The sequence below is a fragment of the Bos grunniens genome, chromosome 8 (genome assembly GCF_055505025.1).
Source record: "Bos grunniens cultivar Pamir isolate PY7600 chromosome 8, Bosgru_T2T1.0, whole genome shotgun sequence".
Taxonomy (NCBI): Eukaryota; Metazoa; Chordata; class Mammalia; order Artiodactyla; family Bovidae; genus Bos; species Bos grunniens.
The window spans coordinates 41,052,030-41,071,624 of NC_141172.1; the positions used below are offsets into that span (position 1 = coordinate 41,052,030).

General features: G+C 41.3%; 1 protein-coding gene across 11 annotated transcripts in view; it reads right to left on the reverse strand.

Annotated features, from left to right (window-relative positions):
• Positions 1–19,595, reverse strand: part of SMARCA2 (SWI/SNF related BAF chromatin remodeling complex subunit ATPase 2) — a 180,115-nt gene that overhangs the window by 63,261 nt on the left and 97,259 nt on the right. For all 11 annotated transcript variants that reach the window (XM_086415363.1, XM_086415355.1, XM_086415365.1 and 8 more), the window contains exons 24-27: positions 17,616–17,779; positions 11,080–11,307; positions 7,269–7,346; positions 1,806–2,024 (exon numbers count right to left, since the gene is read on the reverse strand). In XM_086415363.1, coding sequence (XP_086271489.1) covers positions 1,806–2,024; positions 7,269–7,346; positions 11,080–11,307; positions 17,616–17,779 — 689 coding nt within the window. The remainder of the gene's footprint in view (positions 1–1,805; positions 2,025–7,268; positions 7,347–11,079; positions 11,308–17,615; positions 17,780–19,595) is intronic.

The following is a 19,595-nucleotide window of genomic DNA, read 5'->3' on the forward strand; positions in this document are numbered from 1 at the left end:
CTTTCTTCTTATAAGTTTATCACTTCATCTTCAGAAGCGTTCATGGAGTTTCTACCGTGTGGCAGCACAGCGCTCATCGCGAGTGGTATAAACTGAAGAAGAGAAAAAATGAGGTATTCTAACCTTGAAAACTTTCTAGGATTCATAACGCTATTTACTTGAAGAGCATTTTCCATTGATTATTTAAAAAAGGATACATTCAGCTACCTTCTTGCCCAATAAACAAGATTATTTTGCTTGTAGTGTCTGGAAATTATACATTTATAAGACAGACTTTAAAATGCTGGCCTAGGTTCTTGTCTCATTTCCTATAATAATATCCAGGTAGTTAATTTATTGCTCACATAAAAGAGAATGGGAAAAGAATTTCCCCTAGCTCAGAAATGAGTATTAAGCAAAAACTCTTCCCATTAGCGAATGGATCTTAATTATGCAACTACAACCTCACAACAGTGAAACAAAAGAAACTCACAAAACCATACTCTGAGGCCACTGGAATGCCTGGATGTGACAGTAAAACCACCACACAAAAGTTACATTTCACATGTCACAGTTCACCCATAGAGATAAGCCATGCTTTCCTTGTCCCTTTCTTCTCAGGATACCACAGACGTCAATCTTTTCAAAATTCAGATCATTCTCTCTCATCATACGACAGCCTGAGTAAATCACCTCTCAAGTGGGGCCGAGACCTGTCTGCCTGTGTTATCCAATCTCAAAACTCTTCCTCCATGGCCCTCCCACCCACCTACCTACTTACAGCCTGGGTCCTAAAATCCACGTTTTACAAAGCTTGGGAACCGCATTCCCTTCTGATAAAATGAACAACTCACAAAAACAGCTTCTATTTTGTTTGGTTTTCACCCAACCATGCTTACTATTTCCAGCACGCATTTACCGGCCCTGCCTGGAATGCACATCCCAGCCTGTTCTGTCTGCCTTGGTTCTAAGTCTGTGCCCAAAAACGAAAGTGCGGCTAAACCTTCAAAGGGAACAGTCATGCTCACCTGGGCATTCACACACGTGGCTCCTAGGAGCAGTTTGATATTTCTGTGCTCAAACAGTCTGAGATCACAGACCTCAGTCAAAACGAGGAATCGACATTTTCCAAAGCAGGGAAACAAAAAACAATCCAAACTATAGAATACCATTTCCAAGCGTCAGTGACCCAAGTCCCAGGCCCAGGCTGCATCTGCAAGGGACGGATCAGATCAAGCCAACACCAAGCTCCCAATGCATCAGCATTCACTGATTCTGTTGTTTCTAGCCAGCTGTGCGACCTTGCAGAGTCACCTAACCTCTCTGGACCTCAGCAAAACCAAGACAGTACAAAGGCACCTTCCAGTGCTAATGTTATGTGCGTCTAGGAAACCGCAATGTAGTCAGAAGAGACTGCTGTCCTGAATTCTCTCAGCAAGACCTGCAAAAGTGAAACTCTGATTAAAGAACATAAAATGAGGGGGAACAACGAAAAAGACTTCAAAAGCCCACTTCCACATTTTGATTCTAACTCCAAGTGAGGCATGACCAGGCAATCACAAGTCATAAAACATTAGCGGGTCTCATAGCTCTCATAATCCTATGTTTCCAGTGACCAATTCTGCTCTCGCAAAACAACTCCTCATTATCTTCCAATGAATTGCAGAATGACTCCGCTGCAAGAGCAAAATGACTTTTCTGTGTTCAAGAGCCCCTTCTCTTCATAGGGGCAACCAGTCCACCTCAAACGGGTCCAGCCACAGGCCTCTGATTTCACCGAGCCAACAACGCCCCACAGAGCAGGAAGTCGAGAAAGTCACACCTACCCTCAGCCACTGCTTCTCCGTGAGGGCATCACTGTAGTCCACATCCCGCCGCTGGCGAGACCCCCTCCCAAAGATCTTCTCCTCCTCCTCTTCACACGTCAGCCGTTCCACCTCAGCGTCATCTTTAATAATCCACGAGGGCAGCTCGTCTTCCTCCATCAGGCGGGGCTTGCGTTTCGGGTTCCGGGCATCCTCTCTCCGCCGGTCCATGTCCATGCGCTGGAAGGATGAACAGAAGTCTCACCAAAAGGCAAGGGGATTCTGTACAGTGTAGACTTAGCAACAGGTAAGTCTCTTTGCAAGTCACCTCCTATGGCTCAGGGCCCCTTCGGCATCCCCCACGGAGCTTCTGTGCTCTGACTTGTTCTAGCTCATCCCTAAGGCCAAAATCTCTTCCCTTCCCCTGTACCCATCTTTGAAATTTATTTAAGTACTTAAAAAAATACTCCTTAAAAAATTCCTTTTCTTAGTTTATGTGGGTGCAAAAGCTCCCCCTTAAGTAACACTGAGAAAATTCAAATTGGGGGTGTATTTTAAAAATATAACAGCAGAAATTGATATAATATTATTATAAATCAACTATTTCAATTTTTTTAAAAATGAGTTAAAAATATGAGCCCTGGTGATACAACTCATTGCTGCACTGGTGTAAAAGTATTCTTCAGGAATATAAAATAGAAAGTTCATTAAGAAAATTTCCTGTACCTCAACAGGGCTCATGCTTTTAATCAGACAACCAGGAAGAGTTAGTCATCAAGTGTCACTATAAAATAGCCACCCTCAGTTGGACCTGGACATGTGAGCACATAACTGGTTTATTAGTCAGTCAGTCGTGAATGTCTTCAATTTTCAGTGTACCCTGGGCTCTGGCAGAGGAATGTCCCTCAGTTCTTCAAGTTTCAAAAAGTTTAGCTCTTATGAAAATATTATGCCACAGAGTGACAGATGTCAAAGGAAATCTCATCTCAACTGATGTAAGTGAAGTGGCTTCCTTTCAACAGTCTTCAAAATGCCTATATCCCCAGGTCCTATTTTCCTTTTTAAAAATCCAGTGCACTAGTAAATAAAGTGCCATGTATTTGCCTTTAACCTATAACTAAAGAATGTGATGGTTAAAAAAAGCAAAACCTCCACTGAATTGCTGTATACATTCGTTATGTGTGTCTATCACTGGCGAGACCATTTCTACAACAAACAGACCATTAACCATTAAATGATTTACCTTTTCCCTTTTCCTTCAGCTCTACTGTACTGAAATGAGAATTCAATATTAATTTTTTCTTAAGTGCTAAAACTGGTAACAGGATATAAAAGAAATTTCTGTTCAAGTCCAAACGGGATCTCTAGAATCTATTTAAAGTTCAGAGTTCCTTAAACTAGGCTTCAGCATTTTTGGAAATCATTAACTTCCCAAGATGGGCTGGGCTTGGAGCATGGCGGAGTCCCATCGGTAGATAAATGTGGCCGTCCTGTTCTGTCATCTGCTATAGTTAGCTGGAGAGGTTGCTCTTAATCCTGCCTCTTAATGCTCTGGTATCAGAAACGGGATCCAACAAACCTTTGGAATCAGCACACAGAGGATGCTTAGTTAACAGTGCAATCTAAACAGGGGCCTCTCAAGGTCATTTCCTAATAGTTATTAGATAGTATTCAAGAAAAATCATTTTTTGTTAAGGCACTGTACGGAGACAGCAAAACATCACCACTTCAGTTTTTGGTTATATGATTAGCATTTCCCATACCAATGACTTATGCCATGCTGCTGCTGCTGAATCACTTCAGTCGTGTCCGACTCTGTGCGATCCCATAGACGGCAGCCCACCAGGTTCCCCTGTCCCTGGGATTCTCCAGGCAAGAACACTGGAGTGGGTTGCCATTTCCTTCTCCAGTGCATGAAAGTGAAAAGTGAAAGTTAAGTCGCTCAGTCGTGTCCGACCCTCAGCGACCCCATGGACTGCAGCCTACCAGGCTCCTCCATCCATGGGATTTTCCAGGCAAGAGTACTGGAGTGGGGTGCCATTGCCTTCTCCGTTATGCCATGCACTAGTCCACAAATGAGAAAATAATTCTCTTCTAATATAAAAGAAAATAAATTGCACTGCTTTTTTTTTCTTGTAGAAAGAATGCAAAAAAATTTTTTGATGAAATTTTTAATAAGATTAAAGTTCTTATGACTGTAACTCTTCCCAAAGATTTCTACTTACAGAAGACAAGTACAAAATCTGAAGTTCATATGCAAGTAAGATTAATTTATCATTTAGCTATTACATGAATATGTTTTGTCTTAACACCCAATAACCTTATGCTAATGTGTATGATTATTTTTAAGGGGAAATAATAATGCCTCTGTAGGGAACAGAGCAGCTTAAAAGCTTCCTAAAGCTTTTAAAATGTTAGTATGTAGGCACAACGTTTCAGACATGAATCTTGGCCTGTCAAAAATCTCTTTTAGTTAAAATTCATAGGTAATCAGTATAAGAGATAACTTTCTGAAGTCAGTTTTGGAACGAGACAACAAGAAAAAATATTCAAAATAAAGGTTTTATTTTAAAGAGATTATCTGCATAAAGTATATTATTTAACTACAGTGCCTAGGATACAAAAATCAAGTAATATGTCTGTATTACTATATGGTCTTCCCTGGTGGCTCAGACAGTAAAGAATCCGCCTGCAATGAGGGAGACCTGGATTTGATCCCTGAGTTGGGAAGATCCCCTGGAGGAGGGCATAGCAACACACTCCAGTATTCTTGCCTGGAGAATCCCCATGGACAGAGGAGCCTGGCAGAGCTAACTTAAAAAAAAAAAATAGTGGATCAAGAGTTTAAAATTTTGAATTCCAAATCTAGCTCACATTCCATTCTTGTTTCTCACTGCAGTTTTTAATCTGAACTGGCAAGGATTCAATTTGATTTCCTGCCCCCTGGTGGAGGTGCTAATGAATAGTGAATTGGCCAAAGGCAGCAGGCTGATTAAAAGACTTTAAAAAACCAACACAAGGCAAACCAAACCAAAGCAAAGCAAACCAAAAATCTGTATTATCCAAAAATGAGAAGTCAACCTTTAAGAAACCAGCACATGTTGACAAAATGAAAATGCCCACAGAAAAGCCTTCCATAGCCAGCTTCACCTGTTCCCAGTTAAAAGAAGGCTGAGCCTTGGCCAGACATCCAATCTTTTTTCTTTTTTCCGAGGCTTTCAATTTTTACAAATACCCAGCCAGAAAGGCAGAAAAGAGAAGTACTCCTTTTCCCTTATCTCCCGGCTGCTGATGGAAACCTCCATCTCTGGGCCTAATCTGATTTGAATAATGGCAGATAGCTTATCCTTTCCAAGGGCCTCAAGAGTGTCTGAGGCTATAGCGGTACTGAATTATTGCCAATCAGTGATCAGCCAAGGAAGCTGAAGGCCTCTTGCCTCGGTGTTCCCCAGTCATCTACATTTTCCTAAGTGTATCTCTAATCTCCCCAAACAGAGAATACTCTACAAAGGTGGTGATCGGCAGTCTGAGTTAAGAAATTTAGGTTTTATGAACACCCTGTGTTGACCATGCTGGTAAAGTCTTCTTTCTGTCATTTTTCTTCAAAGTGGCCTTACTATGGGTAGGATCGTTCATTTTATAGGGCAGGGGGAGAGTGAGCATCCCAGGGTAGGAGCTAGTCCTGTGGCTACCTAAAAATTTCCTGAGAAAGAATTAACTGTCCTTTATCTTGAATCATGGTGTGTGAGCACAATCATTGTTCCCAAGACAAAAGTCACAAAAATAACGTAAGCTTTCACACAGCTGGGACTCCCTTCTCAGACTGTCTAGGCTGAAGAGGTGGAAATTGCAAACTCTGTGGGTCATATTTGGCCCAGGGTCATATTTTACTTGGCTTGAAGTGTTAAAGTATAATAAAAAAAATCTAATTTAGTTGCAAACATCTTGCAATCCAGAGAGTGAATACAAAAACCTCACTTTTTAGTTTCTCTTGAAAAGCTGGAATTTCTGACTACATGGGACGTTCAGCTCTGTCTCCCTGAGACAAAACAACTCCCTTTGTTCACCCTTCACCACCATCCACTCACCCCTGTCCACATGCTTCCCTCATGCCCCTCTGTCTGAGACCTGGGGGCTTCAAATTTGGGGGCTTTGATTGGGGGTTCCCCAGCATTTATTCGCTCACTCCACAGACAGGCTAAATGTTAGGAAGATCAAAAGATTAAACACATTGAGCGGAGCCTTTTTAGGTCCTGACCTATGCTGACATCCTCATGAGGCCTGAAATTTTGCAAATATTTATTAAGCATCTATTATGTGCCAGTAACTGGTCTGAGCACTGGGGATACAGAGGTAAATAAGATAGCTATAGTTAATGCCTTAAGAATACAATCAAATATGATGTCTGAGGGCCTCACTCACTAGCCAAGAGCCTTGCTTCCTTCCCTACTGACCTTGTGGCAGACATACATCAAATTCAGGTTTTGGCAAGATTACAGATGATTATGTATCCTGGAAAGTCAATGTTGAAACATCATGGACATTAAATTTTCAAATGTCAAGGTTCTTTGCATCTGTGTTATACCAGTGAAAGGAAACCAATTTAGATCTTTAAGGGAAAGCTATACCTTGATGCAGACCTAGAAGGTTGCTTCCCAGAACCTGCCTGCCAATACAGGAGATGAGAGACATGGGTTTGATCCTGGGGTCAGGCAGATCCCCTGGAGGAGGGCATGGCAACCCACTCCAGTATTCTTTTTTTTTTTTTTTTTTTCCACTCCAGTATTCTTGCCTGGAGAATCCATGGACAGAGGAGCCTGGTGGGCTAAGGTCCACAGGGTCGCAAAGAGTCGGATATGACTGAACCAATTTAGCATGCACACCTTGAATCTTACCTAGAAGGTTGCTTAGGGAGGCTCTCTTCAACAGGAAGAAAAGGAAGGAGGTCATCTCAGTTCCTGTCCTCCTACTGTCCCCCTGCCCCCTCCAGGGAACATATTTGTTTGGAGCCCTAAGGAGACAGCTAGGGAATAGCTGTGAACTCTGCCTGGAGGAGCAGGGCAGGTTCCCTGAAGGATGCCTCCCAGCATTAGAAATGAGCTGGAAGCGGGGGTGTGTCTGTGGTAAGCTGGGGACCACACTGCCTGTCCTGAGGGTTCAGCTGCTACTCAGCCCTAGCCAAATGCTTCCATCAGAGGTGGGCCTGGTATTACGGCCCATGCTCATTTTCAAGGGAAGCCAGAAATCAGGATTCTTTTTTGTGTTGGCAACAGACTTCAAATTTTTAAAAAACACAGCATGAGCCAAACAAAATATGTCTGCAGGCTAAATCCAGCTAGTTTGCAGCCTCTGAACTGAAGGAAAAGGCTCAGGCTTTACAAATGAAATTTGGCCAGGGCACACAGGCCCCAGACATCGTGCATTTAACAGAAGGCAGCGGGGAGGGAATGAGGCATTTGTTTCCATGCTTTTCTGTAACATTACCATAAAAAGATCAAATTCCTCCTCTCGTCGAGCAATCATTTGGTTCAGAGTCTCGTCGTCGGGCACTTCATCTTCTTCCTGGGATTAAGAACAGAACAGAAGAGAATGAGTTAGCAGGCTTCCAGGAGAGAGGTTGGACAACTGGGGTGAGGTACCAATGACTAAGGTGAATCTCCAGAGGTGATTCTCCAGACCAATGGGACCCCATTTCAAGCCAGAAAGAAAACAGAAGGGTCACTTGCCATAAGTATTTTGCAAGCAATTCAAAGCATCTTTCCAGAGCAAAAACTGTTTAGGCAGGAAACAGTACACTCTAAGAAATACCAGTTCTTTTGAGGGTGGGAGGGGGTGTACCTTGATTCCCTTAATTTAATTTTATTTTTTTGGCCATACAGCACAGGATGCGGGATCTTAGTTCCCTGACCAGGGATCAAACCCATGCTCCCTGCATTTGGAGTATGGAGTTTTAACCACTGGCCCACCAGGGAAGTCCCTTGATTTCCTTACTTTTAAAACAGGTTACTTACTGTCTCCCTGCCTCAATGACCTCATCTGTAAAATGGGCATGACATTTACTCCACAGAGTAGATGTAGGATTTAAATAAGGAAATCCCCATGAGAATGGGTCTAGCATTAATTCTTTTAATTCCATTAACCTTATGCGCGATATAAATGCTTATCTTCAAAGCTTTATGAAGAACACGAGTATGTGAAACTTAGTGATAAGACACAAAGCAAGACCACAAAAATCACATGGATATATGTGTCAAATACATAGCCTTTAAAATATGTTTAATCAATGTATTTCAGTGGGCACTATTATGCAACTGTTACAGCTGTGGTTGTGACAACTCAAAAGGTATCAATAACAAGCCCCCCACAAAACTCTTCTTAATGAAAATAATTTAAATGAGGTAGAGAAAGCAATTAACCAAGGCCTCACATTTTCATTTTATAATATGTTAGACCAAGGCACATTACATATCTGAAAATTCCTCAGAAACCAACAGTTCTAAAAGTTTTTAGAAATGTTATTCTATAAATTTCACACTTAAAAGATTCCAGAGGTTAGGTAAATACTACAAAGCTTACAATCCAAAATGCTTTTTATTATATGCTGAGTGAGCTTGTTAAAAATCAAATGGGGAATTTCAGTGTATTAGCAGAGGGAAGAAAGGGAAGCCCAGAACTTCAAACATCCAGTTTCCCAAGTCATATTGATACATTCAAAATGAGGCAACTTGTTCCAGAAAGAGTATGAGTGTCCTAGCAGCTTAAAGGAGATGCCTCTGTCCCAAGACAATGCCTGGTGCACTGTGTCAGAAATGAATGCAGGTCAGTAACGTAAAAACTGATGACTCAAGATAAAATTACTTGTGAAAAACTTATGCTAGTTCATCTCTTGATGGAAGGCAATTTGTCTAAATACATTATTATATTTCATCTGACAAAGAAATAGACTAGTTAGAGTGGGCTGTGACTGCAAGATACAAAGAATTTGGTTAGTATATCCTCTGGTGAAAAGATGTCCGGCTTTGTCCACCCTATTCCTAGGATCATGTTATCCCCTCATAGCCTATATAGTGTCAGGTTGGACTTCTCCCAAGCCCAAGATGAAAAGATGCTCTTGTAAACTGGCAAGAAGCCTGGCTTTCACAGAGCACACACTGGCCTGGCAAGTGGGCAATACATCTGCTTGGTTTCCTTATGGCCTAGTGAGTGCTCCATGATCCATCAACCACGGTGATAGCTGCTGCAGATACTCAGGATCAGAGACCCTGACTGCAGGCGATCAGGGTCCACAAACATCTTCACATCAGGACACGTGCTATCCAGAAAATGGTAACATTTGTCTGACACACAGACAGCCTGGAAGGGGTGTGGAGCCCCAGCAAGTCTGCTCAGTTAGAAGCAACTGGAATCAGATTCCACTGAAGACTCCACCTGGTGGCCCTCAGACCTTTGGTCCTGTCCACAACATCCATGAGCATATTTGGTCCCTGCCAAGTGGTTCTGGACAAATATCAAAGAGCTTTTGGTGTGGACCAAATGTCTTATAGATTAAATGTCTTAACGGATGTTTTGGATAGGACCAAATGTCCTGCAAGGGCCCTGAGGACTAGGAGAGGTCAACATCTCCCTGAGGTCTCAGAAAGTTGCAAAGTTACAGGCAACACTAGATTCCAGCTAACACAGGTCGGGGTTATTTCCACAAGGCCTACATAAAACAAAACAAGCAAAAATGTCATGGAGACGCCTAGCTGAATATCAACTCTGCATATTATTTTATTTTTTTTAATTTCCAACTGTGTAAAAAATAAAAAATAAATCACCTGACAACCTGATTCTAAATCTGTATCAAATATTCAATTTTGAGAATCAAATCTGTATCAAACATTCAATTCCTAGAATCAAATGTAGCAAATTACTTAAGATCAAAATTTTAAAAATATGAGTGAATGTATGTACATATGCATTTTCATCATTTTAGTGAAATCTAACATATAACTAATCAAATATATAAGACTGACAAGTGAAGAGGCATAACAGAAAAGTGCTCTTCAATTTGCAAAAAGATTCATTTCAGGATTCTTTTAAATATCAAGAACTACTTCACATTTCAACTTATTTCAGAAAAAAAAGTAAATGAGGTTTTTGAAAGAATCTGGCTTATAATTTATAGAAGATTTAAAAAACATTCTACTTAAGGCAAAATCAAACTATAGTTGACCTTGAACAACTGTGACTAGTCCATGCATATATTATAGGGGACCCTTTGGACCCATGATTCCTCTGCATCCCCAGATTCAACCAACTACAGATGCATGTAGTGCTGTATTATTTAGTATGGAAAACATCTGCATGTAAGTGGACCCACACAGTTCAAACTGTGTTGTTTAAAGGTTAACTGTATATCTAATATATGCAATGAAAATAGTATTCCACATGAATATGTAAGACCAACCCATTTTTCCATTTATAAACATGGGCACACCAAACCAAATCTGTCCATCCCAAGTTAATCTTGTGATAAGGACTGATGCTGGTATTTTGTATTGTCTTATAGATTACGTACTATCTCTTAACTCTTTCAAACCCATTTGGGAATGAAAATGTAGTAACGAATGACTAAGACTAGCAATCTAAAAAAACACAGCTACCCAAAGATTCCCCGAGAGAAACAAAATCGATGCATTCTTGGAACAATGTTGGCAAATAAAAAGAGATTTCTTTTTGTCAGTAATTTTCTCAGTCTTTGGTCAGCTCTTAATAGGAGAATTTGGAGTGGAGGTTAAGATCATTCTTTTTCCAGTAGAAGTATGACTCAAAGAGCTAAAGATAGCTGCAGGGGCTTCTCCTACAAACATATTGAAGTTCTGTGATCCCTGATCAAAAAGCAAGAGAGAAAAAGGTCTCTGAAGGATGGAGAGAGAAAAGGCAAGGAGGAGCCCTTCAGTTTTGTCTAGTCTCATCTAGCAGCTTCTTTCAAGAGGCCTTTCTGCAATTCTGCATCCTCCCTACAGAGGGCAGCACTCACAGTACAATCGAGCGTGCAAGTAGCATCTCTCTGGCGGAAACCAGGGAAGCACCCGCTAGCCAAGCCTTCAGGTCCCTCTAGCAGCTGCTTTTAAGACACTTGTCTGGATAAGTTTCACAGGCTTTCTGTGAAATTTTTATAGGGGCAAGATAGCGGCTAATTTATTCATTTAATTAACACCAGCCCAGGAAATGCTTTAAAGAACAAAGAGGTCCTTCTTAACCCTCGCAAGACTCAAGGTCACTGACTTCTAGACTCGCCTTTCTGCCATACCTCATTTTCCTCTTCGTGCTCCAGTATGGCCTGCAGGAAGGCCCTCCGCTCATGGCTGGAAGACTTCTGATCAAACATGCCCGCCTGGATCACCTTCTGATCCACATTCAGCTTGTACTTGGCGGCGGCGAGGATCTTCTCCTCTACGCTGTTGACCGTGCAGAGTCTCAGTACGCGGACCTCGTTTTGCTGGCCAATGCGGTGAGCGCGGTCCTGCGCCTGCAAGTCCTGTTGGAGAGAACCACATGCTTGAGAGCCAATGCATTTGGGTTAGTGGCCGCGTCGCCCACCTGAGAGGAAACCAGGGAGGCGTTACTTAATCCACCTTTACTAATGCAAGATTCTGCTTACATTTATAAAATATACAAGCTACCTTCGTTCGAAAAATTCAAGGTCATTCCTAGCTGAGGGAACCTGAGTTCAAATTAACCAAGCCAACTGAAATACATCAGGTTTTGAAATCCAGGTCTCAAGATGGTTTTTTGTTGTTGTTCTTGTTGTTTGTTTTTAATGTGTCCCTAGGTTCACCAAATTTGTCCCTAACTAAAAAATAAATAAATAAATTTGATGTCACAAGTGTGACTTCGATATTAACTACAACTAATCCTAAGTTTCGGAGATCTTCCCTGGTGGCTCAGATGGTAAAGCGTCCGCCCACAATGCGGGAGACCTGGGTTCGATCCCTGGGTTGGGAAGATCCCCTGGAGAAGGAAATGGCAACCCACTCCAGTATTCTTGCCTGGAGAATCCCATGGACAGAGGACCCTCATAGGCTACATGGGGTCGCAGAGTCAGACACGACTGAGCGACTTCACTTTCACTTTCAACCCTAAATTGCAGGGTTAAAGTGAAAGTGAAAGTGTTTGTGGCTCAGCCCTGTCTGACTCTTTGCAACCCCATGGACTGTGTGGCCTGCTAGGCTCCTCTGTCCATGGAGTTCTAGCAAGAACACTGGTATGGGTTGCCATTCTCTTCTCTGGGGGATCTTCCTGACCCAGGAATCAAACCCAGGTTTCCCTCATTGCAGGCAGATTCTTTACCATCTGAGCCACCAGGGAAGCTGGTTGCAGGGTTAAAGGAAGGTGTTAAAGATGATTATTAAGATACTGCTGAATTATACACTCATACATTATACACATATCACACATTGTTCATAAAATGATTGTCCATGTAGCAAATTTTCTGGGATCTAATTCAAATAATCAAAGACTCAACCTTTAGTTTGGGGGAATGAAAGGGAAAGCTAGTCGAGTGGTAAACAAGTCAACATTTGGGGGATAGAAATTTGGCACTGTGTATCAAAAGTGTTAAAATTGATTGTGGTCCTTAACTTAGAAATTCCACTTCTGAAAATGCATTCTAAGGGAATAATCATGCATATGCACAAAGATTTACAATAAGGATGCACCTTTCAGCATTATATATTATTTATTTATTTTTTAAAAAGCAGAATTAAGTAAACATTCAACAGTAACATATTGGTGAAATAAATTAGTCTTCTACCATATGTGCCAAGATAGTACATTAAAATTATACTGCAGAAAACTTAATGACACAAAGCTATAATATGTGAAAACTGCAAGTTATATATGAGTATGTACGTTATGCTCTATGTGCATATATTTATCTATACCAAGAAAAGGGAGAAAGGACAAATACTAAGAAGCCAATAATATTTACATGCATTGGAGAAGGAAATGGCAACCCACTCCAGTGTTCTTGCCTGGAGAATCCCAGGGACGGGGGAGCCTGGTGGGCTGCCGTCTCTGGGGTCGCACAGAGTCGGACACAACTGAAGCGACTTAGCAGCAGCAGCAGCAAAATTATAGGTGTTGTTACATTTTCTTCATTTTATTTTCATGTGGTTTGGCAATTTTTTTTCTGCTTTGACTATATATTACTCTCGTAATAAAAAAATAAGGTTTTAATGAAATCTTTAAATAAAAACCTTCATAAAGCTATGAGGCAGAGTTACCTAATTTTAAGGCCACATAAAAACTTGTTGGCATGTTACTTTTATTTCGGTCCAGGTAATGGCTTCTGGGCCAATGTTAATTAGTTGTTTCCATGTGTCCTCCATTAAACCCACATACATTTTTAAGGCAAAGGTCTGTCCCGTATCCTGCATCCCTGGCATCTTGAAAAATTTTTTTGCACAGAGCTGATACTCCATAGCTATAAGGCCATCATCCTGACAAGATGAGTTTCCTGGTCACTCATGCAGCTGTAAGACACAACAAGCTGAAGCCTGCCCAGGAGACCTAACTTTGCTGGCCCTTTACAATTAAATGACTAATTGAGCAAAAGTTTTTTCTCAGAAGATATCTGAATGGGAGAGCTAAACTATGAAGACAGCTGGGACTCATCCAAATTAGATTAGTTTCCAAAGAGGAGAAAGTGAGGAAGATCATTAAAAGCCGAAGGTATAGAGTCACTAGGGAGGAAACCCTACACTTCCTTTCCAAGCCCTGAGTTCGGTCCTCTCTCTCCACACATCTTCACCAGAAGGGCTGAGCAGCAGCCGAGTTGGGAAGTTCTGTGCCATCCGCCCCGATTATTTCCCAGAAGAGGGGTCGAATACCGATTCCAGAATAGGCCCAGTGGCAAATATTCCAGGCTCCCTGGGTCAAGAGCAAACATTGAGCAACTGTTCCTACCGAAGGCTGATACTCATTTTTCTTTCTTTTTCAATTGCACATTTTATATGTAAAAACGTGAGAATCATTCTTTGCTTGTATTGTGGTCCAGACTCAGGTGGTTGGCCAGACTTACCCCTGGGTTATAGTTTGAGCCTGTCCTAGAAGATGCTGATAAAACATAAAATACTAAGGTCCAGCTTGCAGCAGATTATGACAGGTGAGGAAGTGGAGAGCACGGACCATCTACAAACACGGGAACAAGTTCTTGAACCCTTGGGAGCTTGTTGCCATTACGTTTTTGCTGGTGGTGGAGGTGGTGGTGGTGGTCTTTTTTGGCATGTTTAACATGATCTGTTTGGAAAATAGCAAAAATGACTATTTCTAGGCTGAAGTTTATGCAAGGTAAGCCTGTGGGCTTCCATGCCAAAAATAGGGGGAAATATCAATATTATGACAAAGAGATAAGTATTACAATCACTGAATGGATTATTTACCATTTCTGCGGTCTTAGAGATCTGGAACCCCATCACACTGATTTAGGTGTGATGATATCTGAAGATAAGAACACAGCCTGAGAAAAGGACCTCCAAAGTAACTGTGCTGTTGACCTCTCTGTAATAACAACACAGCTCCTGCTCCACGGGTTAAAGTAAATAAAATAAAGTAAATACCCGTGTTTCTCTTAGAAGTTTGGAAATGAGAGTCCTGGTGACTCCAAAAGGTTTTAGTGATAATTCCACATTCATATGTTCTATCTTTGACTTTAGCAATGGCCTCCAATTAGCAATTTTAAGGCCAGAATCTTCAACCTGTCAACCTATGTCAAATAAACCCCCTTTCACCAATGTGCCTTAATTTTGATTCAATGCAATAAAGAATAATTACAGGAAAAAAGTGTTTCTTCAATACATGCTGAAGCCAAGATGGAAAAAGAACTCTACAACTTTTATTTGGAGGGGGAGGTAACATTTATGCAAGTGTACAGGGTTGAAAGAACCCAAAGCCAGGATTTAAACCCTAACTTAGACATGGGTGCGAATCCTGGCTTCCTGGGTTTCTTTACATATAAAATACTCCGAGGATTACCTGAGATGAGGTATGCAAAGTGCCTCATAGTATCTGGGAGAGTTGTTGTTTAGTAAAAGTTAGTTCTCCTGCCTTTTAAATGAAAAATTAGTGTTCATCTGTATCACTCTAAGATCACTGATTTCTGAAAATTAAAAAAATAAAAGTCTGCCCAAACTAATGGCCATGTTTAAATAACAGGCATGAAAGAAAAAAAATCTAGTCATTCTAGTTAACCAAATCAGGTGGAAATGAATCTACCTATGGCAGATATATAAATATCTGCAGAAATATATGGCTCAGTGCGAGGAATTTGGGATAAATTAGACCAGAGGAAATGTGGGGGTCTGTGTTTTGTTGCCCAAGTTTCAATTCACATGCATTGTGAACTGTTAGGTATGCATGTAACTTACTTTGATTCTGGGGTTCCATTTTAGCTACTGTTCATAAACGTGTGTGTGTGTGTGTGTGTGACAGAGAGGTAGAGACAGAAACGCATGGATGTCCCAGCATCCTTTCTCATGGTATACTAGCATTTCTGGAAACTAGATTTCCTTGGATTCTTAGCATAAACACTGTGCCAATGAGGGTGAACAGCTGAGATGCCACAGAAGTGTTTATCCTGGAAGATAAAATCTAGTGAACTCTCCATTCACCTACACCCAGGTTACTGTATCTCATTGAATATTTAGGCAGCAGCAACGAGGGTGATGTAAACAGCCAGGCAGACTAAGCGTCCTGGGAGGAGGGGAATCACACATCCTTCCCTAGATACTTAGCCTAGCTCAGTGCCCATGGCATAACAGCCCTTCAAAAAATGTTTGTGGAACATTTACCACGACAAGAGGAAAACTGTGGGTTTCTCCTGGGTCTCCCTGTGATTTGGAAAGAAATATGGGATATAAAAATATACAAGGCATATAAGACTATCTCCCGAAGACCAATACACTATATGCTGGTCACCTGTGACCCTTTTCAGGGTGAGAAAATTTCAAAAGGAACTCGACTTTAATGTCATCACCGAGAAAGAATGGCTGGTGGGCACATGCAGTGGTCAAGGCTGGTGGCCACCCAAAGGTTTGGAATCACTGCTTTATTCTTGAAGTCAGGGATCCCCAGATGTGTGAGGAAGTCTGTCTGAATCTCCCGGAAGCTTGTGTATAGGGAAGTCTAGACAAGTGGGAAGACCCTACAAAATTAAGGGTGAGGTGCAGGGAATGACAAGCAGGCATGGCTGTTTTTAAAAAGCTCCCTCGTAATTCTAATGCATCTGAACTCCACTTCCTGACAAAAACAACTTCTGTAAGCCTTTTCCACCCAATCTTCACAAGAACCTATGAGATGGTATGATTCTGCGTATTTATAGTCCATGAGACCTGTACAGGAAGGAGTCCAGGTTAAGCTGATGTAGAATTCACCTTCCTATGTGAGAGCTGCAGTTCTCTTTACTACTGTGAATCCATATTTGTTCCAATATGAATCTAATCCTCAAAAATATCACCCTGCATGTGTGCTAAGTCGCTTCATTCATTTTCAACTCTTTGCAACTCTATGAACTGTAGCCCACCAGGCTCCTCTGTCTATGGGATTTTCCAGGCAAGAATACTTGAGTAGGTGTCCATGCCCTCCTTCAGGGAATTTTCCCGACCCAGGGATCAAACCTGCATTTCTTACGTGTCCCGCACTGACAGGCAGGTTCTTTACCACTAGCACCACCCGGGGAGCCTGAATATTGCTCTACTGAGTATCTTATAGGCAGGTATACTACCTACCTCCCAGACGAAACTGCCACAAGGGACCTATTCTATTTGTTTTTTTAGTAGCTGCTCACAGAATATTCTATGCATTTTATTTATTTATTTATTTTTTCTTCTTCTTTTTTTATTTTTATTTTTTTTTTATTTTTAAACTTTACATAATTGTATTAGTTTTGCCAAATATCAAAATGAATCCGCCACAGGTATACATGTGTTCCCCATCCCGAACCCTCCTCCCTCCTCCCTCCCCATACCATCCCTCTGGGCCGTCCTAGTGCACCAGCCCCAAGCATCCAGCATCGTGCATTGAACCTGGACTGGCAACTCGTTTCCTACATGATATTTTACATGTTTCATTGCCATTCTCCCAAATCTTCCCACCCTCTCCCTCTCCCATTTTAAAAAATTGAAGTATAGTTGATTTAAAATGTTTTAGGTGTACAGAATAGAATATTTTTTGATGACGATTTTAAATAAAACACACAGAATAAAAACCTAATATACAAATTGTTTGACCTTGGGGGACATTATTTCCAGCTTTCTAGGACTCATTTTTACCAGGTGACTCAGATGGTAAAAAATCCGCCTGCCACTGCAGACCCAGGTTCAAGCCCTGGGTCAGGAAGACTCCCTGGAGAAGGGAATGGCTACCCACTCGAGTATTCTTGCATGGAGAATTCCAAGGACAGAGGAGCCTGGTGGGTTACAGTCCACGTGTCCGCAAAGAGTTGGACACAACTGAGCAACTAACACTTTCAAATACACTTTGCTCAGTGGCAATCCCAGGAGATGGGGGATGGAGGGGCTTAAAATGAAGGGGAACCTTGAGTTTTTGTCCTGCAAACTTGAACTCTTCAAAGGCACACCAAAGGCATGTGTAAGACGTCTCAATATCTATGTTTCAAGGGATATAAGAAAGTAGACATAAGAATGTGTTGGACTGTTTTCCCTTTGGAGACATGGTCCACTTGTTTAGGAATGCGCTCTGCCCCATAAATGCATATGAGGGAACCGCTAGCCTCCCCAGTCTTCTCCAGAAGGGAGGCTAGGGCACCAAAGGCAGAGAGATGCACACCTGATGAGGATTCCAGTCGCTGTCAAAGATGACCACAGTATCAGCGGCCTGGAGATTCAAGCCCAGGCCTCCAGCTCTTGTGCTCAGCAAGAAAATGAAATACTGGGACCCAGGTTCATTGAATTTCTTTAGCAAAGCAGCACGATCTTCAGACTTGGTGGTACCTAAGGAGATGAGAAAAATAAATTTGCCAATTAACTCCTGTCTGAAAATGGCACAGAGCTAGACAAAAGGGCCTGCTTCCTTGAGAAACAGACTCAGACTCCTCTTAGTACTGGTGAGGAAACCCCTAAGGTTTTTGCACTTTTGAAAGGAAAACTGAACATCTTGCAATTAGAAAAAAGAAAGAGATAGTAAGAGACTTTTCTCTAATCAAGAAGGAATGCTCTATCTACTCCTCATTGTTCCAAAATATTGAAAAGAGTTTAAATATTCTGATAGGGAATCTGTGAAACTTACAAATCTTGTAACATTCTTACGTTAACCTAAAACTCAGTGAAAACATTTTCCGGATTTATTTTCATGCTTGAAAACACCAAATAACTTAAAAAATATACACACACACACACGTTTAAAAGGATTATTATAATGGCTTAAAGCTACTTTGCCAGTCGACTTTAGAGTGGGGACTTGTTTATGCCCAAGAGAATGGAAACAAAAGGAAATTGATTTCTACTATATTTTGCCATTCGGATGGCTACTGAGCATGATCTGGCTAGTAAAAACATAAAATGTGAATGGAATATTTTTATACTCTTTAGCAAGACTTGAAACCAAAATAATTTTTTAAAAAAAGCAATCTCTGGGTCAGTTCTCATGCTGACATTCTGAACTGTTCAGTTCAAAGGATATAAACTAAAGACAAATAAAGCTGCAGGTAATACACTTGGCAATGGATCACCCCATGGTGTCTGATGAGACTCCAAAATAGTGAATAAGCAGGGAGTATGCAACCCCAGAATACAGAGTCCACTTTTGGGCATGAAGAACATATTCTGGGGTTTCATACTCTCTGCTTATTTAGTATTTTGGAGTCTCATCAAACATCATGGGGTGAGCCATGGCCAGGTGTATTACCTGCTGCTTTGTTTGGATTTAGACCAAAATGCAGTACTTGGGGGCAATCTAAAAAAATCAATAGAATGATCTCAGTTCATTTCCAAGGCAAACTATTCAACATCACAGTAATCCATGTCTACACCCCAACCACTGATGCCAAAGAAGCTGAAGTTGACTGGTTCTGTGAAGACCCACAAGACCTTCTAGAACTAATACAAAAAAAAAAAAAAAAAAGGTGTCCTTTTCATCATAGGGAAATGGAATGCAAAAGTAGGAAGTCAAGAGATACCCAGGATAACAGCCAACTTTGGCTTTGGAGTACAAAATGAAGCAGGCAAAAGCTAACAAGAGTTTTAGCAAGAGAACACTGGTCATAGCAAACACGTTTTCCCAACAATATAAGAGATGGCTCTACACATGAACATAACCAGATGGTCAATACCAAAATCAGATTATGTTCTTTGCAGCTGAAGATGGAGAAGTTCTATACAGTCAGCAAAAACAAGACCTGGAGCTGACTGTGGCTCAGATCATGAGCGCCTTATTACAAAATTCAGACTTAAATTGAAGAAAGTAGGGAAAACCACTAGGCCATCCAGGTATGACCTAAATCAAATCCCTTATGATTATACAGTGTAAGTGACAAATAGATTCAAAAGGATTAGATCTGATAGACAGAGTGCCTGAAGAACTATGGATGGAGGTTCATAGCATTGTATAGGAGGTGGTGACCAAAACCATACCCAAGAAAAACAAATGTAAGAAGGCAAAGTGATTGAGGAAGCTTTACAAATAGCTAAGGAAACAAAAGACATGAAAGGCAAGGAAGAAAGGGAGAGTAGTCACCCAACTGAATGCAGAGTTCCAGAGAATAGCAAGGAGAGATAGGAAGGCCTTCTTAAGTGAACAATGAAAAGAAAT